The 25,901-nt window shown below is 46.7% G+C and overlaps 2 protein-coding genes across 2 annotated transcripts in view; both read right to left on the minus strand.

Moving 5' to 3' along the window:
- Positions 1-226: 226 nt before the first annotated feature.
- Positions 227-7,982, minus strand: LOC101797260 (solute carrier family 22 member 13). Its single transcript, XM_027450368.3, has 10 exons — positions 7,546-7,982; positions 6,599-6,702; positions 6,094-6,248; positions 5,223-5,391; positions 4,813-4,933; positions 4,239-4,333; positions 3,653-3,867; positions 3,064-3,172; positions 2,367-2,577; positions 227-1,811 (listed from the first exon to the last, which is right to left on the minus strand). The coding sequence occupies exons 1-10, from the start codon at positions 7,915-7,917 to the stop codon at positions 1,716-1,718; spliced, it is 1,647 nt and encodes a 548-aa protein (XP_027306169.2). The 5' UTR covers positions 7,918-7,982; the 3' UTR covers positions 227-1,715.
- A 1,167-nt stretch (positions 7,983-9,149) lies between these two features.
- OXSR1 (oxidative stress responsive kinase 1) overlaps positions 9,150-25,901 on the minus strand; it is a 70,007-nt gene continuing 53,255 nt past the window's right edge. Inside the window, exons 9-18 of the mRNA XM_072033866.1 lie at positions 25,683-25,731; positions 23,584-23,649; positions 23,215-23,337; positions 19,294-19,329; positions 17,566-17,721; positions 14,981-15,054; positions 14,202-14,254; positions 13,532-13,600; positions 12,548-12,612; positions 9,150-11,810 (exon numbers count right to left, since the gene is read on the minus strand). Coding sequence (XP_071889967.1) covers positions 11,736-11,810; positions 12,548-12,612; positions 13,532-13,600; positions 14,202-14,254; positions 14,981-15,054; positions 17,566-17,721; positions 19,294-19,329; positions 23,215-23,337; positions 23,584-23,649; positions 25,683-25,731 — 766 coding nt within the window. The 3' untranslated portion in view covers positions 9,150-11,735. The remainder of the gene's footprint in view (positions 11,811-12,547; positions 12,613-13,531; positions 13,601-14,201; positions 14,255-14,980; positions 15,055-17,565; positions 17,722-19,293; positions 19,330-23,214; positions 23,338-23,583; positions 23,650-25,682; positions 25,732-25,901) is intronic.

Below are 25,901 nucleotides of genomic sequence, written 5' to 3' on the forward strand. Positions count from 1 at the left end.
TCACCACAGGTCAATTTAGGTTCTCCTCAGCCAAAAAATGCATCATCCCATAGTCTTCAAACTAACCAGGTGCAGTGGTCTAAAGAAGAGGAGGCAAAATAGATCTTCAGCCTACTGGAAGCATAAATGAGTTGGAGCAGAAGTACATCAAATGTGTCTGGACACCATTAATTATGAAACAAAGTGAAACAGAGAGACTCAGAGAAGAGTTCTTACAAGGAGAAACCACGTTTCACTCAGTAACTGTTTTACTCCAAGCTCTTCCCTCAACATTTACCCTCAATTCCTGATTTTCCATAAAAGCCTGAAAGAGGCAGACTCCAGCCTTTGTAAAGGAAAAAGAGTGTTCTCACTCAAAAGACTGAGCACCTCTATGCTCAGGTCCACTGAACAGGAGCACCACAGCCAAAATTGAGCAAATGCCGTGGAGAGCAATGCCAGAATGAAGATGGCACCATAGCCATCTGTGGTGGGACTGTTGCATGTCACTGATTTTATCCAGAGCGCTGTCTTCACCAAACTGCATATCCATGGGATACTTTAATCCAAAGAAAACATGTAGGCATGACAAGGAGAAATAATGTCTCATTTGAAAGCTTCACAGTGTTACTAGAAAATAGCCTTTGAGCTGTACACAGTCCAAGCTTTGCATATAACTTCTGGGCTCCGTCTGTATAAAGCTAGAGGTAAAAGAAAGTTTTCTTGTGGGACAGGAAGTAAGAGGAGTGGAAGCACAGGAAAATAACATGTTTTTCTTCATAATGTAAGACAAAAGTGTTTATAAAACATTTAAGTATAGGTTGTTATAGCAAGAAGGAGTAGAGTAGAGTAGAGTAGAGTAGAGTAGAGTAGAGTAGAGTAGAGTAGAGTAGAGTAGAGTAGAGTAGAGTAGAATAGAATAGAATAGAATAGAATAGAATAGAATAGAATAGAATAGAATAGAATAGAATAGAATAGAATAGATCTGATAGTTCCCAGAAAGATTTGCACTTTTCTTCTAAGAGACCAAGTGCCACAACATCTCTCAGTTTCCCAGAACAGATAAGTTAATGTGGTCCTCCAGCACAGCCTGACACAAAACACCACTACACCCTTTCACTCAAAGCCACCAGCACCAAGGCAAATATTCTGCTTCCTCTTAGACATCCTCGTTCACTGCTTGCTGTTTATTCTATCATGTTATTTTTTTTTTCAGTTCAGTATCTCAAACCTTAAAAAAAAAAAAAAAGAGTGTTTTAAGAGAGAGTGAGAAAACCATGCTAGACAGTCAAGAGAAATCACTCCTGCAAGTGTGAGATTGTTTTCAGTGTTACATCTGCTCTGGCTTTTCTTTACTGAACACAGTGCTCCTTTGCCAGTCTATTCAATACTCTGGCAGGTGTCTCAACAGGAGAAAATTAACAGTCTCACATTCTTGGAGATGGGACAAGAAAGAGAAAATATTGCATCCATCCTGGCTTCAGATTTCTTTCTCTTTTCTTTAAATAAAAAGCATTTTCTCCTGTGACAGCACTGTAGAACATGAAAGACAGCATGCAGTGTCTGAGGACAAACTATAGAGGGAGATACAGGAAGGCACAAAAGAAAAATAAGGCCAGGAATTGGCAGTGGCTGCTTGAGTAGGGTAGGTGGTGTACTGTAAATGGAGACCCTGTTTGTCCTCAGTGCTGCCACAGCACCAGGCAGCCTCAAATTAGAGCTGCTTGCAGGCCCAGCTAGAAATAAGTGGTCTTAGTGTATTCATTGTCTTGGCCACCATCTTTGACTTTCACTTGTCCATTTTCAGAGCTGCTGTTGGCATTTTCACAGGCCTAATGAAAAAGAAAAGAGTTAAAAAGCAAAGAAACATGGATTATGACTGATGGCAGCCTTCTCCAATTAGCCAAAAGACATGCAGCCTTCAGCAACCTGCCTTCCCACACATCACCCACTCTCTGAGCCATCATGGACACCCTGACCCTAACAAAAGTACCAGGCTGCCATTCCACCCTGCACTGTGGGGAACAGGGAGCTGGGAGCTACGTGCTGCTGAAGGCTGGAGAGCACAGCTACAAGGCATCAGCCCTTTCCTGAAGAAGGACGGGGGAGCCAGGGGAAGTGCCCTCCACTCCTAGAGTCCTTTCATTTCATGGACAGGAGGGCAGCAGTGACCACCATGAGACTGAGATACCCTTCTGGGATGTGTTATGGGGCATATCACTACCACCCCTTTCCCTCCGCTCCCCCTGCAATGGGGCACCCAAATCCCTGCCTTCCATCAATTTAAGCCCCCAAAGACATCCCCACACACAGCTCATGCAATGCCCATGGGCCCTTTTGTGGTCCCCCTGACCCCGTGAGCAAGAGGAGGCAGCGCAGGGGCTCACCTGTGCCGTGGGGCGGCCACCCCTCGTGTCATCCACCAGCTCGGCGCCGCGGGTCTCGGGCAGCAGGAAGCAGAGCAGCCCCCCCAGCACAGGGGCACTGCCGAAGACGGCCATGGGGATGGCCCGGTGGTACTTCTCCAGGAGGCGGATCAGCGGGGCGATGATCCCTGCCACCCGCGCCGCCATCGAGCACAGCCCCACGCCGCTTTGCCTGCAGGAGCGAGGGGCGCTGGGAGCTGCGGGCCGGGCTCGGTGCCCCGGGGGAGCAGCGCGACACCAGAGGGGGAGCGCAAGGGGCAGAGCCGGCGGCCATGGCATGCTGCCTCCGCCCTGCCCTGTCACCGGCATTACCACTACCATGGTGGAGTGCCACGTCCCCTTTTCTTCCCTCCGTGAGGGATTGTCATGGGTTTAGGTGCCCACACAGGAGAGCTGCATGCATCTGTGCTGCTCTCCTCAGCCACGTCAGCGCTGCCCTGCTGAGGGGACAGGCCACAGGTGTATAGGGCAGGCATGGCGGCCATGTTGTGCCACCTCTTCTTCCCCATTCCCAGGGACCAAGAACATCTGTGGGCACGGCCGGGTTCTTGTGCCACCATTGCCACCACCACCCCTTGTGGTCGGGTGCCACAACCTGTGCTCCCATGAGGGGGCTAGCCCTGTGGGAGGGAAGCCATAAAGCTGGGCGAAACCTCACCTGATGATGGTGGGGAAGAGCTCTGCAGAGTAGACGTAGGAGCAGGAGAAGGAGGCTGAGGCGGCAAACTTGCCGATGGTGGCCAGGACAGTGATCGCCATGGGCTCGTCTGAGGGGGGAAGAGAAGAGACTGTGGCTGTGAGATGGGTGGCCTGATATCACCGCTGAAGGATGGTGACTGGGGACTTGTGGTGACAACCACATCCTCTGAAGGGAGCCATTGCCACTGATCAGTGCTTGAACATGGACTGAGGAGCAGCTCTTGTCTGGATGCCACCCTCAGGACACTGCATCCATCTCACCTCTCCAGCAGACTACCCAGAGGGCAGCTCTGTCAGCTGAGCGCATTGCTCAGACCTACCCTCTCCTATCAGTTGGCAGGCAAAGATTTGCTGACCAAAATGGTCTGTGGGTACATGACCAAGTCCCTTGTGTCCATGGCACCAGGTTCAGCTCAGTCCCTGACAGACATGTGGGACTGCAGCCAGATGGATTGGCAGGATGGGACCTTCACGAGCAAGGGAAGTGCTGGAGCTGTCAGCTCCCTGCCCCAGAAGCTGTGCTCTCAAGGCAAGAAGAGGTTGTTCACCTTCAGGGATGCCGGTGATGATCAGACACACCAGGCCACTCAGCAGCAGGGTGCCTGCCTGGGATTTCCTCCTCCCAAACCACTGTAGCAGGAAGATACAACCAACACGGGCTGGGATTTCCACTGCTCCAAAGGCAAGCTGTGTCAGGTAGATGTCCAGACCAAAATTAGTCACATTCAGACTCAGACCATAGTAGACGATGCTGTTAACGAACCTGAAAACAGAGCAGAATCGCAACAATCACATCTGTTAGCCATGAGAAAATACAGTAGTGACCTCCACTGACAACATTTTCAGCATCAGCTGAAAATCTGATCTGATGAAAACCTGAATCTGAAATCAGCTGAATTCCAAGGGGGCATAAAACCCGACCAGTACCACAGGACTGCCAAAGCTGGGACTGCTAAGTGTTTCCCACAAGTGTTTCTCACTAAGTGTTTCCATTTCATCTGGAATAGCCAGAAAGAGCAATAACCATCAATATCATCACCAAAACACAAGGTGAATTTACAATTATGAATAACCTTCAAACCCTTCTTTTCTTCACCCAGGAGCTAGGAAAGAGGGAACCAGGCAATGTCTTACCAGGCACACGACATGATTAAAGTCACCTTCAGGAGGTGCTTCTTCCGAAGGAGATCCAGAATACTTCCAGGCTTGGTCTGTGTGTCACACTTCAGCTTCAAAATTCAGACAGCGAGAGAGTCAGGGCAGACAAAGGAAACCCATGGCTAGTTCTTTTTCCAGTGGAAGACAAAGGATAAACTCAGTGGGACAGGCTTGTGATGCAAAGCTGCTGTGGGAGGGGCAGCAGCCCAGTGGGGCTTGGCTCTCCTGCCTGTGGTGTGGCGGCCCAGTGCAATAGTTTGAAGACTGGGAGGTTCCTCGGGATGAACACTTTGTCTGTGCAGGGTCCTTGGGATGGGAGGGGTGCTAACTTCCCTGCCTTTGGGCATTTAGGCATGGAAAACCACAGAGCAGGGACCTCATGATCATCCTCCATACTTCTGAAGCCCTCACTGAAGAAAAGCCCATCCCTAAATGATCCCAGCATTCATGGAAAGATGTTTACCAAGTAAGCCCAGCTTCAAGGAGTGCTACAAAGCCACTCAGAGGCAGGTTTCTGAGGACGAGCATCTCCCCACACTGGTTTTGGTACCTGCTCAAGGAGATCTGGGGGGATGGTGCGCTTGTTGATGGATGCTGCCTTCTGAAGGACCTTCTTAGCTTCTTCTATTTTGCCTTTTGTCACCAGCCACCGAGCTGATTCTGGTAGCACCCTGCCGAGGAGATGGAAGCAGAAGATGCCCTGTGACCTGCTGACTTTCCTTGGAGCCCATCTCCCTGCAACCAGGCCCAGCAAGTAATGGGCACGATGTGTGATGGGAATCCAAATGCCTCCTCCTATCAGGCTTCCCAGGGCTATGTTTAGGCCACATCTGAGGACCTGAAGCAAAGCAGCTGCTGCTCCCTGAGACCCAGTGGCCCAGGGAGATGTGCTGAGCTCTGCAGAAACCCCTCCAGCACCTGTCATGCCTGCAAGGAGCATACTGCCCACCTGCCTCTTACCAGGTGAAGAAGAAAAGGGCAAATATAGGAGCAGATCCTGCAATTTCCAGCAACCTCCAGTTACGAATCCCATAGCTTAAGCCAGCCAAAATCATTTGTCCAGCGGCGAAACAGCAGTGAGTAATAAGCACTGCATGTGGTCGATAGGAGACCCCAACCCATTCTGTAGCTGAAAAGAAGAATGAATATTGAGGGTCATTGATGTGATTTCCCCTTCTTTAAGCAGTGTGTTTCTCTCCTCCAGAACCTGAGGAGAAGGCACCAGCAGTCAGGACACTGATGTGTAACATACGTGCAAGTCCCCAGTGTTTCATGAGCTGCATCACCTCTCCTTAACCCCAGGGTGTCCTGTCAGCCACAAACATAACGAGGGTAAAGTACACCAGCCTGGACACCTACAAGAGGACGTGGAGCTCATGTACCTCAGCTCTCTGCTCCCAGTGTTTGGATGTCCCCTTGCTGGGGCAGGGATTTGGAGGGATTGGGGCACAAGTTAGTGGTGTCCCAGAGCCCTTGGGCTCTCTCCCTGTGTTGACCACCTCATCTGGGAGGCAGTCCCCTTGCCCTCATCTGAGCACTGCCATCTCCCAGACACCTTGTGTGGATCTCACTCAGGCTTGGCGAGATGCCGAAGGGCAGTGACGATCAGGACCTGTCCTCACCCCTCTGTATTGCCTCCTCAGCAAACCAGCTGCAGAAGCCACTGAGACGTGTCAAGCTGTCTGTCCTGCTCAGGTTAAAACATGAGCCATTCATTTGGGAGGACGTTTTTCAGGGTGTAATGAATGACTTTTTATCTCTTTGCAGGCCATTTCTACTGCCTCTTGAGAGACCACATCTATCTGCCTCAGGGCAAGGGCATCCTACTCACCTAAGGCCAGTAAAGTCATGGTGATCCCTGACACTGAAGCCCCCACGACACATCTGAAGGCCATGTATACGTAGAAATGGGGCACAAAGGCAATCCCCAAACCAAAAAAGCCTTGGAGGAAGATGGAGATCAGAAGGACTGGCCGGCGGCCGATCCTACGGAGGAAGAAGGACACAGTTGGTATTTAGAGACCCCATGGGATGGGGTAGAGCCTGGAGGGACACACAGTGATTTGGAACCGTTCATCTTTCTTGAGACTACCCCCAATTTACATGTGAAGCACTCTATGCAGATGCTTTGCCTTCTTCCTTTCCACTCCATGTCCACGCAAGGCCTAAAGACCACTAGGGTCCTTAGTTAGGGTCACTAATTTTGGGACACTCACTGTGAGTTAGAGGCAGTGACAAAATACACAGTGCTGTGGCCAGCCAGCCCTGGAGCAGTGCACGGCGCTACACACGGATGGTTTAGAGGAGACCACGGGCAGTTCCTTGTGTGTCCTCACCTGTCGCTGAGTGGTCCAAAGATCATGGCTCCCAGGAACAGCCCCAGCATGTAGACAGACTGCGAGATGTCATTCAGGTCCTTATTATCGCACACGAGGTCGAACTGGAGGAGGGAAACACAGCTGCTCTTGCTGCTGACAGGCTCTCACCTGGGAACACAGATCCCTTTCCCGAGGACACAAGTCTCCAGCGTGTGTGTGAGCTGCACAAGTGGGAGGTGGGCCAGACCCCTGGGCACTCAGCGATGCCCTCAAGCAGCAGAACCTGCAGGAGAGCATCAAGGCCAGGCAGCCCAAGGGAGCCTCCTGGTTGGGAAGTGTTGGGGGAAGTGGGGCCTCGGAGAGGGGTCCCAGCACCTGGCTGCAAAGGCCGGGCAGGGTGGGACAGGCTGCAGGCAGGACACAGGGCGCCAGGGGAGACAAGGAACCTGGGGAAATGCCAGAGGCTGGGCTCCCTCATCTGGTTTAACCCACAGGAAGGTGCCCAGGAGAAAGTTGGAGCTGGAACGGAGGAAAGAGGGAAGGAGAAATGAGGGAGGAATGTGGGGAGAGAGAGTAGAAGAGAGGTGCAGAGAGGGAAACACTGGGGATGCCAGGAGGCAGGGCCTTGGCTCATCTGCATGGCCCACAGGAAGCTTTGTCTAAACCCTGAAGGTCTCTGCAGGTCCCAGCAAACTGAAGGACAAATAAAGCTCTTGGAAAGCAAATGTCTTTCAGAGGGAAGGTGCCGTGACAAGAACCAGGGAGAAGAATAGAGGAACCTGTGGCAGGGAGACCACAAAGGTGCCCCCCGGCCAGGTACCGTGAGTGCCTCGGGTGCTGGCAAGGGGCTGTGCGGTGGGCAGAGCACACACTGGGCTCAGCCCCACCCTGCCTCTGCCTCGGCTTTCCCCAAAGTCCATCCCTTCCCCTGCACATCCCCGGGGCGTCCGAAGGCATTTACAGACCTCGGTGAGCAGGGAGGGCTGCTGTGCTGAGGGGTACACCCAGCCACTGCTGCACTTCTCCGTGGCGTTCAGGCCGTACGCCACGATGGAGCCCAGGTCCCAGTCGACGGGCGAGTACATGGAGCACTGCTCGTACGCCCCGTCCGCGTCGCGGAGCAGGGTGAGGTTCAGCTGCTCCTCCTCGGTCAGGTTGGGGCCGACGGCGCGGATCCAGCTGGTGTTGCAGTAGTGAGGCAGGTCTGGAACCATAAAAAGCTGGCAGAACTGGTGGAAGGCCAGGCTGAGGCATGGCAGCATGGAGAAGAGCACCAGCCTCTTCTGAAATGTCCCCAAATCCCCGACTGCCTTCAGGATTTCCCCGATGCCCGACATTGTCGGCTGAGTTGGGAAGAGGACAGTGCATGGGACAGACTTTCCTGCAGGCTGGAATTAATGTTTAATCCCAAGATAAGCTCTGCAGACGTGGGCAGGCACTACAAATATGCAGTCTCTTCGGGAGGGACTCAACGCCTGGTGTTTTACACGACCTAAGTGCACCGTGTAACACATTAATCATTTCTGGGCCACCCTCGTGTGGTGTCTCCTACTGGGTAAAGCGTGCAGGACCGACCCCGTTTCAGGAGATCTGGATCGTGCCTCTGCCAGGGCCGTGTGGGCATGACACGGGGGAAGACCGAGTTGTCCGAACCGATTGCAGGTGCTGCTCTACTCGAGCGAGCAAGGTTCTCGGAGGCTAAGACAGCCCGGCGTGGTGCAGAGCTGGGAAAAGTCCAAGAAATGGAGTGATGCTAAGGGCTGTGCAGAGCCAGGGAGGAGGAAGGGCGGCCAGCTGGCTGCCATCCCAGCCCACGGGAGCCTCCGTTTCCTTCATCTCCTGCGGCTTCCCCGCGAGCCCTGTGTGGGACACCCACCCTTCGTGGCCCTTCTGGGCCACCCCACAGTTCAGGGAGGGGGCTGCAAGCAAATATTTGGGGGAGGCATATGTGGACGGTGGAAAACTGGATCAGGGAAATGGTGCTTGAGCTAAGTTTTGTCAGTCATGCTGCATTCCCCTTTAGGGAAATGGAAACTTCAGGAGGTGCTCACCCTCCGGGGTAAGGTTATTTTCCAGGTACAAATTCATCAGCTGGGAAGAGACTGTGAGAAGGCGATGGGGAGGTGGTGAGGAGAAGTTTGGGAAGCCCAAAAGGAATGCGCAGTATGGTGTGGACCAGTGACCCACGGGAGGGTGGTGAGGCCCTGGCTGTAAAAAGCTTTAGGAGCAACCATAATGGGATTTCCTACAGGAAATGGAGGCTGAGAGATGTGGCTGGATCTGGGGTCTCTCACCTCCGATGCGTTTTGTTGAGGTCCTGGCTGTGCTTCGGGTGTAGAGGGAAGACCTCGGAGGCACCTCTGGATCAGGTCTGACCTGGAGAATCATCCAGCCCTAAATGCCACCCTGACCCCAGCCCCGCGCAGACATCCATGGACCACCACCATCGAGTGCTCGCGGGGGTCACCAAGCCTCCCATCGCCCAAATAAACGCCTCGGGTGGTGTGGATACCACTCGGACAAACCCCCAGCCAACTCAACGACACGTAAAGCACACACCAAACACACGGCAATGGACAATTTGTTCTTTATTGATTAAAAATTAGAGACATGCAGTAAAATACAAAGTCCAAAAAAGGGGAAAAAAAAAAAAGCCTGAATATTTTACATCTCTCATTATAGTCTACAATACACCAAAGTTGTGAAGAGGATCCGTTTTCATTAACAGAGCATTGTCCTTAAAAGTAGGAACTTAAAATTACCGCCTGCTTTCAGGTTCGGATCAGAAATTCACACAGAAAAAAAAAAAAAAAAAATCCATAATGACACTGGAAAACAATTATGAACAGCATTGGCACTTACTGGAACAACATCAGAAAAGACAGTTGTCTAGCACTGTAATAGCCCAAGTAGAAATTTTTGGATTGCTACCCAAAACGCCTGGAGAGCTACAGAGCAAATGACATCAGTTGCTTGCTGATTTTCTCCCGTGAAGAACTAACGAGTCCCGGGTCGGTGCAAACTCACACTCCGAGTCCTGGTGTTGGGAAGGTGGGGGATAACTTAATAAATAGAGGCTGTGTTGTCACACGTGAGCGGTTCGAGTCCCACCTCTCTCAGCACCAGGACCCAGGAGGCCCCCAGGGTGTGCAGGCAGGAGGAGGAATAACACTGCACACACTGCACCATGACCACGTCGTCATCAGCCACGGGGCGACACGAGAAGTCTGGGTGCCAGCCCGCTTTCCCCAAGCCAAGAGGCTCACTGGGGGAAGCCCTCGGGAGTGCTTTGTGTCAAATTTTTCTTTTTTTTTTCTCTTGTGGCACAGCTGGCAAGCACACAAGTGGCCAAACCCAGCCCCCATCAACTCCTGGCACCCACCTCCTTGGCTGGTCAGGGCTCCTGCTCAGCACCCCAGGGTGCTCTCACTCCCAGGCTCTCCTCCTCCTCTCCTTCGCCTTCCCTCTCAGCAGTCCCGGGGCTGCAGAGAGCCGGCAGCTCCATGGGGACAGAGCCAACACCCACCTACAGGCTAAAAGAAACTAGGGCAGTATAAAAAGAGCATGCACAAGGCAGGGAGCTTCCGCAGCTGCTCGTAGAGGAAAAAAAAAAATATAAATATAGATTGTTCATCAGAAGACTTGGAAATAAAAATAAGTCCTGATTGAACCCAGTCGTTCTGCTTTAACACTCTGTTTCTGCATTGTTTGTGGCTGATGGAAACCAAACACGTTTCCATCTGTGTGTTAAATTACAGGCTTCTAATTTCTGTGTAGAAAACACTCCAGAGCCAATAGCAGTTACAAAGGCCAACTGTGAAACAGTAGGAAAAAAAAATCAACACCATTTATTATTCACATATTGCATTACAAGTGTCTCTTATCAAACGCAAAGTATAATTTATATTATTCATGTAGAAATTCAAATTCAACACCACATAGAAATACAACCTAAATACGTGTGTGACAGGGTTTCAGTGACATCCTGATCAAACGGCGAGGCTCGGGCCGCCGCCACAGCTGACGACCCAAGCGATTAGTGCAGGAGGGACACAGTCCGGTGCTCGCTTGCCCAGTAATACCACTCTACTGGCAGTTCCTTATTGCTGTAAAACACGACAGGGATGGTTCCACGAGTACCAGTTTGCAAAGGACTGGGAAACACGTCGGGGAGGACTCGCACAGCCGGGCATAACAGGCCGGGTCTGGAGAACAGTTCCAAGTGCATCTTTTCCACACGCAGAGTGACACAGATCTCCTCTCCCTCTGACAACAAATACAGTTGGGTTGTTGATCAGCTGCAAGACCAGCGTCCAGACAGCAGCGCCTCATTGTTCTGCTTTGCGGACCGACTACATCTACGGACGCAGGATGAAGGACATGGTTTGCGGAAGGACTGCTTAACGTAAATCAACAGGTTCAGCCCTCATGCCACGCCTGGCACTCATGTGGAAAGAACCCAAATGATATATAAAAAAGCAAAAAACTTAAGGCAGTTTACAAAGGGAAGCTGACTTCTAACACCTCGAAGTCAAGGAACTTCTCAGGAACGCAAACACAAGGGAAGATGGCTCTCCCTCCTGTGGGTTAAGACTTGGCTTGCTTTCTTAGGTGCAAGCATTCAAACCAGCAGTTTTAAAAATACAGCTGAAGAGAAGCAGATTTCTCAGCACTCCAGGTGACCCAAACAACATGTACATTGGTGTTTCAGGTGGAAGGAGAAGGTAAAGAACAAAAAAAAAAAAGATCCATTCAGTATTAAAACTTGTGCAAAAATAGCAAGTGAAAAAAAATGAAACCACATGTAAGCAAACATTTAGGCGAGATCATCAGAGCAGTGGAACCCCCGCTTCGTACTCAGTAGTATTTTTCTTTAAAGTAAGGCAATAATAAAACGAACATGCAGGCAATGACATGTTGGATCTGCATGTTTGAGATGACATACAAAAACATGAGACTTGTTTACAAAAGGTGTAAACGCCATCGGTAATTTCAGGAAGGTTTGTGATCCTATTAAGGAAAATGTTAAAGCTTCTAGGAAGGGGGCTGTAGTTCAATTCTTTGGCAGTAGTGGTTTTTTTTTTTAGGCTAACAGAAGCATTACGAATATGCACATGTGGGTTCTCTGTTGGGAAACATCTCCTGGGACCATTGTTTAGCTGATGCTGAGCTGTGCAAATCCTATAAGTTTGCCATCATCAGGAATATCTGAGCCTTCGACACCGGACGCCTGGAACACAAGGAACAGAGATGCAAATAGCACCAGACATGCTCTGCCCTGACACCGTGCCTCCTACCACAACGAGGTACATCAGATACAGGCTGGGGAGGGAGCAGGTACAGACAGCTGAGCATTATGTTCAATAGCTGGCCCTACCCAAAGTTAAATTGTTTTTTTTTTCCCCTTTTTTTTGGAGTTAGGAAGGGCTAGGACTCAAGCTTTGCCAATGCCTGCTCTGACTAGGGCTACGTGCACTAAGCAGGGAGAAAGAAGCAAAACCAGCTTATTCACCGAAAAGGTCAGAAGTAACATAATTCACTGCTTTCACTACCACCCATCTGGTTACACCCTTGCGGTGCTACTAAAATTCCCTGTGCCTTTCACCACTTCCGCAGATTTGATCTGCTGTTACCTCTTCCAGCCTCTCTTAGCTGGCCCCCACCCCCAAATTTGTTCCTCAAAGACCCTTCTCCCCCGCTCTCCTCCAAGAAAGGAGCCAGTGGCACTTCCTAGCCCACTTACCTGCCACTTCTGGGCCAGTGTACCCTCGAAGCCCAAAATACCCCAAAAAAACCTTTCTGTAATATTTTGGTACCTTTAGTGGCCGGGACAGGGCAATGCCTGTGTTAGCATTAGATTTGGATTGCACACATTAGATGCCTACAGGAGACGACCACAGGCACCTCTGTGCAACGCTTTATCTTTGCGAGTGACAGCTGGGTCAGTTAGGGAAGAGGGATAAATACCAGTTTGAAAGTGACGGATCTGTTTGCCTGGGGCTCTTCCACAATTTTCTGCAAATTAGCTGCGACTGAAATCACACACAGACAACAAGAAAAATGGGCAAATTAGGACAGGCTAGAGAAAAACCATCCCAAAGTCACAAGGCCTCTTTATATGACTCCAAATTAGAATTGTTTAAAAAGATACAGGAAGTTCAGGCCTCCATTAGACTCAATCTATTTAAATCTAAAGCTTTAAACCGTGAAAACACTGTCACTTGTTACAATGCTTCTTTTTCAAAGGTTTTTCCTCAAAGTGATGGGATTAGAAACAATGAACTAGCCAATTGCACCTGAAAACCCAGCTCCTCCTGCACTTTCAGCCCTCCCAGATGCTGCAGGCTGTGCCTAAGGAAGTCTTGCTTGCTGTAGCTGAAGCACACAGGCACTGTTAATGGCTTAAAGTTTCCCTGCTGCATAAAGGGACACATTTGTTTAGGAATCTGTTGCTGGAGGTAGCTGTTCACATGCACTGGAAGTGCAGCAACACGTGCTGTTGCCTTGGGCCAACTGCACCACGTGCGCTTCACACTTCCTTCCACAGCCTGCCTTAAAATGAAATAAAATTAAAAAAAAAAACCTGGCTTATTCCAGTCCCAGACCTCTCTTGTACAGAGCCTCTCAGCAGCACAGGCTCGTGCAGCAATTTGGCAGTGCCTGTGTCAGATGAGCTTGATTTAGCTCATGCACTGATTAGCCTTCGTTTTGCACACAAGGAACATTTGCTTCATCATCTTTCCAACCAGATCATCTGCCTCTGAACTGACAGTTGCCTAAATGCACTAGCACAGAACTGCCACTAGAATTAAAATTAACAGCAGTTTTGTGGAGCTGTTGGAGAAGAGGACAGAGGACAGAGAGAACTCTCCTTGTACCCACTCATCAGGTCACTTTAAAGATGCAGAAGTGACTGAAATGGTTAGAGCAGACGAAATTGTTTGTACTTACCTATTACCAGATCTCTGCCATCAACAAGCCCTGCTGAAATTAGTTCTTGAGACACACCATCAGCAGTATCTGTGGGGGAGCAACACAAGAGCCAGTTACCAGGCACAAGAAGTTGTCCAACTGATGGAGGCATCGTGCAAACCTAAAAGAAACTTGTGCAAACCAAACAGCAAAACTGTTCTTCACGACCTTCCACGTGGAGGGCAACAGCCCAACAAACTGCAAGATCTGTGCTGAGATGTCCCTCAGTCAATTCTTCTAGCTACAAGTTTTAAAGATGGGAGCCAAAGCCACAGAAGGGCAGGGGAAGAAACTTGCACACACTTGTGGGTGTCAGCGAGCCTGCTGCCCGCAGCAGTGCAGTGAGGCAGCTCTGAGCTACGCCGTAAAACTCAGTAAATTCACTGAAAGTCTGAAACTAAATCCAGCTCCGTAAAATTCACTGAATGCCTGTGCTTGGGTCGTGTCGATGAGAGTTTTACTGCAGTGGTCTCTGACAGCAGTGCTCCAAGCACTTGCTAACAGCCTAGACATAAGGCACACCTTGGAATACCCTTTTAGGAAAGCCCCATGGACAGACGCTTCCACAGACACAACTGAACAACTCTGAACACAGAAGTTCCCCTTCACCAAACCCACCCTGACATGCAGGACTTTCACACCAGCTCACCTCTCCCTGGGGTAAATTCAAATCGGATATCATTGAGCTCTTTTTTCGAATTCCTGTGGGAAGAAGAAAATTTTATATAGGAGAGTACATTTCATTGCACCGAGCAGCGCCCAGGAGAATGCGCTATCACTGCAGAATCAGTCTGTGAGGAGAGCTGAGCTCACCCCTGCACCTTTTTCCCCTTGCAGGGCAAAAACTGCTCACTTGGCTGTGCTTTGGGAAGCCAGGCTCTGTGTTGGCTGCCTGTCAACTTCACAGACCTGAGTGGGCTGAATTTCAGGATACACGAGGGCCACAACGTGGTGTAAGGCCACTTACAACCCTTTGTGGAGTGCCCTTACAACCCTTTTTCTCCTTTCTCTAGGAACATAAACCAGAATCCACGTCTTGAACTGGATAAAAAGCTCTTCCATCTCAGAACTGGCTGATGTCTAAAGCTGTGCCTCAATACCCCGATGATCCACAACACAAGGACCCCTGAATCCCTGACTCCATTTACGGAACCCAGCTAATTCTTTCCCTCCCAGCCCACTGGAGTTTGGGAGATTTATACAAATACCAAAACCTCTTTCAACCTACAGTTCTTGCCAGGCTGAAGAAGCAGCGAAGATGAAACCTGCACCCAGGGTGGATGAAATCCAAATCCAAGCTGACAAACACTACAAGGCCACCACCCTTTTAATTGAAGGGGCAGATAGCAAGGTGGGCTACAGAAATCTCCCCGTGTCCCTCTCCACAAAGGCTCACCTTACCAGAACAGGGCAGTTTTGTGTCCTTACCTTAACCTTAGTACGAGGCTGATGGGGACTTTCGTATCTTCCTGTACCGGAGCTGCAGCAGGGGCAGGTGGGGCCTGCAATAGGATTAAGTTATTTTAAAACAAAGACCTCCTTTCTCTCGTATTAAACCTAGAGATAACCTCGATCGACTGTAAATACAAATTAAAGTTTAACCCATCGTTGGAGCCATGACACTACTGTGAAAAACAATGAGTATTAAATGGAAAAACTTTATGCAATAATTCAGGAGGTTCTCTGCAGTTGTCTTTAAAAGAAGAAAAGCTACTGAGCTGTGAGAAACGTCAAATCAGCAGGAAACTTCAGAAAAGGTGCTAAATGTAAAGAGACTGCTTGCTTTGCCTCAAAAACTAAGGTTTTGGGGCACTCATGACAGCTTCAAGACCTCACGTGTTTTAATCCCTGCCCCAAAATATCTGATTTTAAAAACTGATACAGTTGTGAAGAGCACCTAGGGAAAAATAATTGGTAGATTAGCATATTCTTCAATTACTTTTTAGTGAAATTGAAGACTTTAGGAGCATCTAGCAGTGAATTCAGAGCTGCCTATTCTCACTTCTAAATTACCTCTGAATAATTATTGGCACACGCAGTCAAAGCATTTTATAGTGCTCAGCAGCAGACTTCCAGTGGGAAGGATCCATCTTTCTAACACTACTGATACTTCCAGTGAAGTACTAATTATCAATCAAACTCCACAAAAAGAAGGAAAAAAAAACAGAAAAAAGTCAATTACTCTTCCACTGTGCAAATCATCTGTGCTGCACGTGCAGAGCCAGGGGTTTTAAATCTGCAGTAACAAGACAGACAACGCCTGGCTGATAATTGAAGCCTAGAAATCTTGACCAAGTTCTTTTCCATCTAGATCGTTTGCTTTTTCATGAGAGAAAATGATCGCCCTTTGTCTAAGAGGAGTATTTTACTCCATCTGTTGGTGTTCTCCTGCCACAAACGCAGCTCAGTGCTACCAACCATACTTTTGGTCTTGTTGAAGCCTGAAGAAGTTTTTTTTACAAGCTCAGTGAAAACAAACAAGAGCCCACCAGTCTGCAGAAAGGTAGCCAGGGAGTTACAGGAACTGAAAGAAAGCTATAAAGAGGTGCATGCTGACACAAAGAGCCATAAAGAAGAGCAGGGTGACACGCGGAGCTATAGGGAAGGACGCAGTGACACAGGGGCATGAAGTTCACCTCAGGCCAAGCTACCAACAAACGAGCTATTGGGGACGAGTGGCAGGGAGCAGGATACTCTGCTAGTGCAAATCAAAACACTCTGGTTGAGGCCAACGCCGCTACATCAATTCACTGAGCTGACAAGTCCCGGCCTTCACTGCTGCTGCAGTTTCAACTGCTGCATGAAATTCAGGGATTAAACACTGGCCCCTTTTCAAGAGATTTGAAAGGATTTGATTTAAGCGTTAAAGCTACTTTTACCGTAGCCAAGAATGTGGCAGCCCCCAGCCCTCCTGGTTTTGTTTAATGACTAAAGCATCAGCTCTAATGGCTTTGTAAACAGGAACACGAGCTGACTGCAGGGAAGTGATACACGGATCTTTTCGCTTGCTTTATAAGAAAAATAACGGAATGTTTCTAGGAAGGACTCATTTCAGTTATTTTTCTAACCCAGGCTGCCAAGTTTCTTCCCTCTGGCTCTGCCAAGGGGTGATGCTATCTTGGACCTCTCCGGCAGGGCCAGCCTCTGCCCACCAACAAATAGGAACATAACATTAGTGTCTTTTATAAAGAGGTGCCATCACTCAGAAGCCTGGCAAACTCGGCGGTGCTTTACTCCAGCAAGCCACAAGACGTGTTCCAAGTATCTCAGTAATGATTTGGTTTGGCCATTTTTCTCTTTTTAAACACAAGTCAGTGCTCTTTCCCAACTCTGGCACGTCTGCCTATCTGACCTATTCCCTACACTTTAAAGTGATGTACCTAAAAATTGAACAGGGGCTTGTCGAGCTTTTACATCCCCTGTTCTTCCCCTCCAGAATCCATTCCGCTCAAAATGGATGCTTGAAAAGTACAAGATTCAGAGCTTCCCAAAGACGGAGTTTCTCTGCTATTTTTGACTGCTCCAAGGACAGTTTCAGGCTTCCTGTCTCTCCTTCGAAGCCAGGAGAACCTGGATGTTCTGCTTTCTTCTTCTCATTTTTTCTCTCCATTCTTATTCCATAGACTGCAGCAATGCTGAGACACAATCAGAACCTGTTTGTGCTGCACCTTAAACACACTGCACCTCTTTAAACACCAGGAACAAGCAGCTGCCACTCAAACGACTCTCCCTTCGTACCTTTAACCCTGCCTCAAGCCAAACATTACACTCCCTGAAGAGCAGAAAAGCACAAATCACTGCTTACCCACGGAATATGAACAAAAAACTGCTGAGCCCACACTGGCTGTCTTCATTTTGGCAAACCAGCAGGCCAGCTGTCTCTTCTATGCAAGCAGCAGCACTACAGCAACCCCAAACAAACAATTTCTAAGGGTTTAGCTCATTTTAGCATGTCTTGAACAGAACAGTGAAGTGCAAAGCTGAAAGCTGGCATGAAGGCTGTCAGATCTCACCTGGGCTGCTGCCGGGGCTGCTGGAGGAGCCTGGCTAGGTGGAGGTACAGCAGCTTGAGGTTGTGCAGGTACTTGTCCTGCAGCCTGAGGTAGTTGAGTAGGTGCCTGTGCTGGAGCACTGAGCGAAGGACCTGGCGGCTCGGCTGATGGGAATAGCTGCAAGCAAAAAGGTGTTTGAATGAGTTAAGAAAACCTCAGAGTTTGGACTCAAGCACTTGCTTCCCACAGAGTAATTGTTTGCCACATAAATCACGTCGAGAAGTTTGATGCCAAAGGCATTCTCAGGCCCCAAGGACACTAGCACTGATCCCAAGTTGGTGTTCAAGAGGTTTAATGTTTCCTCACATCCAGGGACCCTTCTTGCCCTGCCATTTTCAGTTTTATTCACCAGTAAAGAAGGATAAGAAACCAAGACAGCAGCATGACCGTGGATCTTGGACCAAAATTAAATATTGATGCTAGCAAGGCTGGATGCACACAGACCATATCCTACCTTGGAAGAGAGCTGCCCTGTCCAGTAATTTTCCCTTTCTCAAAATCTGAGGCCTATGGATATTTTGTAGTAGCCATACAGTCAGAGCACAGCAACTCTGCTTTGCTTTGTACTTCTCTTTAGAGAACACAGCCTAGCAAAGCACTTCAATATCTATCAATAATTTATCTGTTCATAAAACAAATGCCAAGAGTCAGAGCACTGGGGGATTCAACAGAAAAGTGCATTCAGACACAGTGCATGCTCTTCCAAAAAAAAATGTGTGCCATATAAGGGTGGTGGAAGGAGATAAATGAGTAACTTGTTTGTTTGTTTGTTTTTTAACCTCTTGACTTATTCAAAACAGAGAATTTGATTTTGGCATGGTAGCCAAAGGACTGCAAGCTTGCTGGCTTCTTCAGCGCACCCTCCAACTTACTGCACTCAGGTAAAGGAAGCGTAACTCGCCTTGCACGTTTAAAAGCCTGGGCATTAGACCCTCGAACTACAATATATATCAAGGGATGGATCACAGTGGAGAAATTCAACCCAAACAGATCCTGGTGTTCAGTTTTTTCTTTCAATTTAGCCTTTGCTTAAAATTGCACTCCCAGAACCGTAGTCTTTCTTATAATCATTCCTTGCAAAGAGGTGAAAGTAGAACAGGGCAGCCTAACCCAAAACTGATTTCTGGGAGACCGACCTCTCTATATCTTCCCACACAGGTAGGGAAAGGAAAGACATGACACATTCTCTAGAAGATAAACAGTCTCTATCACTGAAAGATAAGATATACTTATATTCATAATGTCAGAAACACAGGACAGAGCTGAAGGCAGATTATAAATTGCAGCTGAAGTTTTGTTTATGATCTAATTCTATTAGAGATTTATTTCACAGCTTTCAGCACCGCTGCCAAACCAGTGAATTAGACCATGCTTAATAGACCTTTAAATTTTTTAAAGCAATCAGAACACCGTTGTTCTGTTTAGATTCTTCTTGCAATCAATTCACTTACAAACTTTTGCCACAGCAAGTGAAGTTGAAAAGATATGCACTAAACATATCTTAGAATGACCTCTTAGCATTAAATAGGCAATGATTAATTTTCTGTGGAGGTTTTCAAGCACAGCTCAGCCAGATACTAGCTTCTAGTTTATACAATATTGTTTTCAAAGGCTAATAAAAACACACTTCTTGTAATAGAAGTAACAAGACACCATCATTTCAGGAAGCAATTTGCATTTAAAACTTACCTCTGAATTCTGTACAGGTTCTTTCACTCTGGGAGACTGAAAAAAAAAAAAAAACACAAGAAAAAGTTATTATTGCCTTGACAAAAATTAAATTTACTGATGAAAAGGACCTTTCAGAGCCACATTGAACAAATGAAACCTACATTGTTTTCAAATTATGTATATATATTAAGTTTCATAATGAAATGGAGGCCACAGTCTGTTGCCAACCTAATCATAATACCTCAAAACCTGCAGTCGTGCTGCAGCATTGCAGTTGACAACCAGTGTATAAACTGCTGTAATAATTAACCAACAGCAAAACCGAGTCCCCTTGAAGATCATTCAGATTGGATCAAATTGCTCACACACTGAGATGGCAAAATCCATTTTAAGCTACCCACGTCTTGCAGAGAAATACAGGAAACAGATCAGCCTCAGCCTTCCATGTGCTGCTTTAGAGAAAGAAATCTCTTGCCTGCTTCTTCTCGCCCTTGGACTCTGCACCATGCTGTGCTCTCCATGAGAGAGAGCAGAAAACTGACGGCTGTGCACGAGTTCAGCAGTGCAACTACCAGAGGAATGGGGAGGAAAGTGCAGTCAAAGCAACGTGGCCAGGCCTTGCTTATCAATGAGCAAAGACAACGAGCATCAGTTATTTCACGTGAGCAGAAAGGAATTGCCAAGTATTCCAGGGAATCTCTGCAATTAGGATATCCTGCAGCTCTGACTCCTAACGGGTCAATTACTGCCTGGAGATAAGATAGGCAGGGTGGCTTGGTCCATGCTGGGATTAACAAATTGAATGTTCTTTCTGTGCCTAGAGGTCTAAAAGACAGGTTGTGGTCAGGATGGGACGAGTCTGACAGAAGAAAAGTTTCATGGTGCTACTGACTAGAGGCAGTTAGTTTATGAACTAACCAATGCCACTAATTTAACCAAAGCAGGTCAGGGTGATTTGTAATGGATGACCCAGAGGTATCTCAGGAGAGAAAATAAAAGGTTTTATTCACAGAACAGCCACTTGCAAAAAGCCCTCTGGCCAGGAGGAGGAGGAACAGATCCTTCCCAGTGACTAAGTGAGGACAGGGTCAGGAAAAAAGTCATGCAGCTGGAAAGGTAAAAGCTGAAATCCAACCTGGAAGGGTAAAGGCTGAAACCCATCTCGATATGTTAAGCCTTCACATGACAGTGACCAGGAAAAGACAAAAAATGTGGCATTGCTCCCTGAGACAGACAGCCACACTCCACATCTGCAGGCTACGGCTTCAGTGCTGCTCTTTCAGGCAGAAAGTTCACAGCTAGGGTACACGGATGCCTCGAGGAATAACTAAAAGGAGCTTGTCTGAAAGATCACAGTGTGCTAGACGCTGCACAGGCAAGTCTGGGGACACTGGCCCTGCCCCACAGCTACCAACCAACCCAGATCAACGGCAGACAGAGGTAAACTAAGGAAAAACATGAGCAGGCAGAATGGAAATAAGATAAACATCAGAAGTCATTTATTTAAGGCACAAGTAGGATGACCCTGGGGATGTGCTTAAATTTATTAATTTACTTTTGCCTGTGTAACCCAAGAAGGGAGCAACCAGTGAAATGTGACCACACCACACACCGTTACACAGATTTATTGAGCAATGGAAGGTGAATGACTTAAAAACCCACATAGTACAACTGTATTGGTGTGAATTCAAGGTTTTAAATGCAGAGAGCAAGGAAGTTTAGCAAGGATTCAGATATAAAATGTAACGTTGAGCCAGCAAGTTCGCATATTCAACCAATTAAGCAGAAATTTCTGGTTCCGTTTACAAGCATTTGTCTGCTTTCAGGTGCACTCCTAGCAACAGACTCGTAAAACACACATTTGTACATATTAATTTCACCCTCTTTTTTCTGTAAAGTGAAAACAAGCAAAAAAATGCAAACACTTTACACATAAGCTTTTATACAGGATAGGACTGAAGTGTTTTAGCAAATAAAGTCAATGGGCCAGCTATCCTTTTAGGGTGACAGCAGTAAAATGCAGGTGTAGCTGGAATAAAAGGTGACACTTAGTGAGTATGTCATTCTATTCAACAATTTAGTTGAAATTGCAATGGGATTATGGGCAGGCAGAATTTATATGGTGTTTGAAATATGGTCTAAACGCAGCATTGACACTAGACCTCAGTAATATCCCTGTATTTGGGGCAAATACTGGCAGTTTAGATCCAGGTCTTAAGACTGCTTGAAAAGGGACCAAATGGAAGAAGTGCACGGGCATTCCTGTTCTTTCACCTGAAGAAAATAACTCAAAAGCTTGCAGTGGAAAGACACCTAGGGTAGCTCTCAGGCACCTAAGAAGCTATGTCCAAGATACCTTCCTGACTTCCATACTGGTTTTGGTCTCCCGAAGATCCGCGTTGCATCTACGTGGGGTGTCCCCAAAATGTCAATATTCTTCTACAATTAGAGTAGCTGAATGGAGACCTGCTGCTCCAACAACCATCCTTTGTTAAAAGACTAAAGGTTTCCTGAATGGGAGGCCTAAAAGTTAAGGCCAAGCATGGCCTAAATTAAAGAAATCAGAACAGACAGAAGTACAAGGAACTATGCCAAAGCTCCAAGAAAATAAACTCGCTTGAAAAGGAGCTTGTAAACATGTGTTTTTTCTGTGTAAAAGGACTGAAACAATTAAGTACTGTTCAAAACACAGCAAGCAGTGGTAATTCATAGGATTCTGAGCTTAGATACAAGACAGAACAAATTCTAAGAAATCCCTGAAATAGAGGTAGGGTCTTTTACAGTATTCCATCCTAAAAATTGATCATTTTAGCCTATAAGAGCTATTTAGAAGATTTGAGCTTATAAAGAACAAGAGGAAATGACCTTAAGTTGAGCCAGGAGAGGTTTAGGAAGGATATTAGAAAAAAATTCTTCACTGAAATGGTTGTGAAGTATTGGAACAGGCTGCTCAGGAAAGTAGTTGAGACACCATCCCTGGAGGTCTTCAAGAAATGTTGGATGTAGAGCTTAGAGACATGGCTTAATGGCAGACTTGGCAGTGCTAGGTAAAAGGTTGGACCAGGTGGTCTTGGAGGTCTTTTCCAACCTAAATAATTCTGTGAATGTCAGTAGTACCCACCTGGCACCAAGAGATCCTCCTTGACTATACATGAAGCTTGATACAGTAAGCTCTTTTAAAGTCACAATAGCTATTGCCACAAATTACTATGTGGAATTATTGTATTAATAATAAATTTAAACATTTAAATTAATACATTTATTAATAATAATACCTTTCAACCCCCAAGCATTTCCAAAGATGCTAAAGACAAAATCTTGTTTTTAATGTTTAAGTATCTACACAACCAGCAGTAGAAGGAAAGAGAAAAATGAAAGTTACAAAGCGATAAATGCTTCAAACCAAAAATGTTTGCTTGTTTTTTCCCTTTCGTATTGAAAAGTTTCCTTTAAATAGCTTCCTTTAAAAAGTTTCCTTTTAGGTGTAACTGGTAGTACAGAGCTAGGCCCGCTGTGGGTCAGCTACCAGCCCTAAGCACAGGCCACACCGATTTCAGTTCCATCCTGGAGAGGGCAGCAGGACAAAACCTCTCCTGACACTTCCAGAAGAAAGCATCTCGAGCAGGCAGTAACCTTCAGGAGAATATCCCAGCTCGAGTGCATTAGTATGCTGAGATGGGAGCAGGTCGCCTGACTTCATGTTCCCAATTACGCCCAACAGCCCTGAATTAGAGCAGCTGCGCCCCAGGACGAGTACAGAAAAGAGATCAATAGACTTATTTTAACCTTCAGTCTGCTTTCTCTGGCTGCAAACTCAAGGGGCAGGATAGCAACAGCTGAACCTTACTTCAAACAAGGCTGCATGCTTCCCAGAGATATACTATAGAGACATACTATAGATAGGAATCAAAGCTGAGATATCAGAGTTTGAGGACCCACCCTGAGCTGTGAAATTGCTGCTCTGCCTTCCTCACTTTCTTCATCTAGTTCATCATCACTCCACTCCCAGCCACCATCTTCAGTCTTATGAAGACGTCCACTGGAACCTGGGACTCTCCTTACCTGCTCAGCACAAAGACAGAGAAAAGACATGTCAAGAAGACAGCTTCTAAAATTTTTGTTATTATTATTTTTTTTAAGTAGAAATGCACAAGAGCATCTTCAGCCAGGGCATTCAATTATTTTATTAAAATATCTTAGCTCTATCTAGAAAATGCTATACTACTATAACTCTCATAAAAAATGTGAAAAAAAAAGTATAAAAACTAATACAACTATAATAGCAAGAGCCCAGGAGCTTTACAGTACCTTTTTGGATCTTTCAGTAATTGTCGGTGCTCTCTGCAACATCTTCTCTTGTAAAAACTCTTTATTCTGGGAAAAAAAAAAAAAAAAAAAAAAAAAAAAACATTTACATTGCTGAAAATACCCTTTGATTCCTTCAGTGCCTCTGAAAATGAAACTGCTTCAAGTATTTTTAGCAGAAAGTGTTTTATATGCTTCACACTCTCCTCCCCTCAAAGAACTGAGCTCTAAAAAGTTAATCACTGTCTTCCTTTGGACTACAGTATATGGTCTTTCATCTTAAATACCTTTTAAATTAGCAGTTGCACTTTTCCTGCACGCACTGATAAGAAGTTAACGATTGAGGAGTTGTATAAAAGTGTCTGATTTACTGGGGAACGTGATCATACTCATTACATCACAGCATCTGATATCCTGCTGAGACATTTTAGGTTCTTCCCTTTGCAGATCTTACAGCATCTGGCTCTAGCCACTTTGCTGTTTCCTCTCCCGAAATTTATGCCTGTCCTACTGTCAAAGGCAAGCCTCAGATGTCAGGCCAGGACGCGGGAAGCCCCACACGCAGGGGTAATGAGACGCAGGAATAGGGGCAGCAGGAGTTAAAGTACAAGCACAGCACGTGTGAAGTTTAGTGAGGAAGTAAATGCAGTCATCACGGTAAGTTAAATATTGGGGAACTGCTGTGACGCTTTGCTTTATTAAATTTCCTCAACCAGCTGCATTTTGATACATGGCTCTCAGCATTATCAAAACATACTTTGATATAATATAAACTGGGTTTATATTTGGTTCAGTATAAGCGTGTAGAAGCTGGACTCCTCAAGTTACAGCTGTCAGTTTGGCAGTGGCTAATGTCTGAAAATCATTTAAGACTGAATGCTAACTGGCACATATTTTCACTCTGGGTTTAAGTATTGCCTCTTTCACAATAACGTTAATTTTCTATCACCACATAAGCTAATATGTTACTCTGTCACAGTTTAATGAAAGCATGAAAAAGATTTTGTACACGGTGAAGTGTGACGTGAACTAAAACGTGAGCCAGAGAGAAAGGTCAGCAATGTGTAACCCATGTGTAACCTCCTTGTCACTTTGGACACCAAATGTGCATTCACTACACAGACGCAAACAATTCAGTTGCCTAAAACCCCATTAGGGATAACAAAAAACTAGTTAATGCTGTCAAGAGTGCAGACATCAACTAAACTTGCCCTAAAGCAACCTCTTACATTTCCTAAGCTGGCTCACCCTCTAGACTTCCTTGGCTGCACATACTGGATTTGTGTTAACGTTAATAGGACACCCTGCTCCTTTATGCATGCCCAGATGTGGCCATTCCCATATAAACACCTGAATTTGGGAGCTGAGTGCTACTTTCATTAGGTGCTGACACTGCTACGCTGTCCCAGGTTCAGATATCTCTGACACTTTACTGGTGTTCTGCTGTAAACCCCATTATTTTGATGACAAACATACCAAAGAGAAAAAAAATAAGCACACAGAAAACGTTTCCTCATTCCCCTGGAAATTAAATTCTCCCTTATTTTGGTTTGAGTCCCCCGACAAGACGTCACAGATGGGATAGGCACTGATCAGCAGGCACTAAGTAGATAAATGCTCGCTGGCTGTTTGCCCTATGGCTATAAACCAGAATTTCCCACTATTTTATGTCATAGGATTTTCACTTTCCCTAACACAGGGCATAACAGCGTCAGGTAACCCTCCACACAGAGAGCCTTATTCACTGTTTTGCATAGAGACTGATCAGAGAGCTCACTAAAGCACAAGCTATAGCTACTGCCACGGAGACCTTTATGGCTGGCCATGCAGCCAGAATGGCACCGGCACAAGAGGAGAAAAAAAGCCCAAACCCACTGAAAAGCCATTTAAACACTCGAGAATTTCTAAATAATTTCTCCTGATGGTGGCATACGCAAGGAGGTAGAGAAGAGAGGTTTCATTCTGTCCGTTCACAATGCCCCATTCAGCTCAGCCAGCTATGCTGGCCCCCACACCAGTAAAGCTCTCCCCATACCTAGCATGCATCTGGTAACTCCTCTCTCCTCCCTCTGCACAGATCGGTTTAGGAAGTGTTTTCTTACCTTTGCTTTCGTGAAAAATTTGTGTCTTAAAAGTTCTGCTGCTGTCGGTCTGTGGATAAAAACAGGTAGAGAAAAAAAACGTTATAAATGTTCCCTTTCAGCGCAAGAGTTTTCCAGCTTGTTGCAGCTGTAACATGACAGCTCCTAAGGGCATCAGCTTCTCCTGTATAAGTGCCCTAAAAGTCACTCAAAGTAAATTTTACACCACCAGTCCTTTAA

This window comes from Anas platyrhynchos, chromosome 2 (assembly GCF_047663525.1).
Source record: "Anas platyrhynchos isolate ZD024472 breed Pekin duck chromosome 2, IASCAAS_PekinDuck_T2T, whole genome shotgun sequence".
Classification (NCBI taxonomy): domain Eukaryota; kingdom Metazoa; phylum Chordata; class Aves; order Anseriformes; family Anatidae; genus Anas; species Anas platyrhynchos.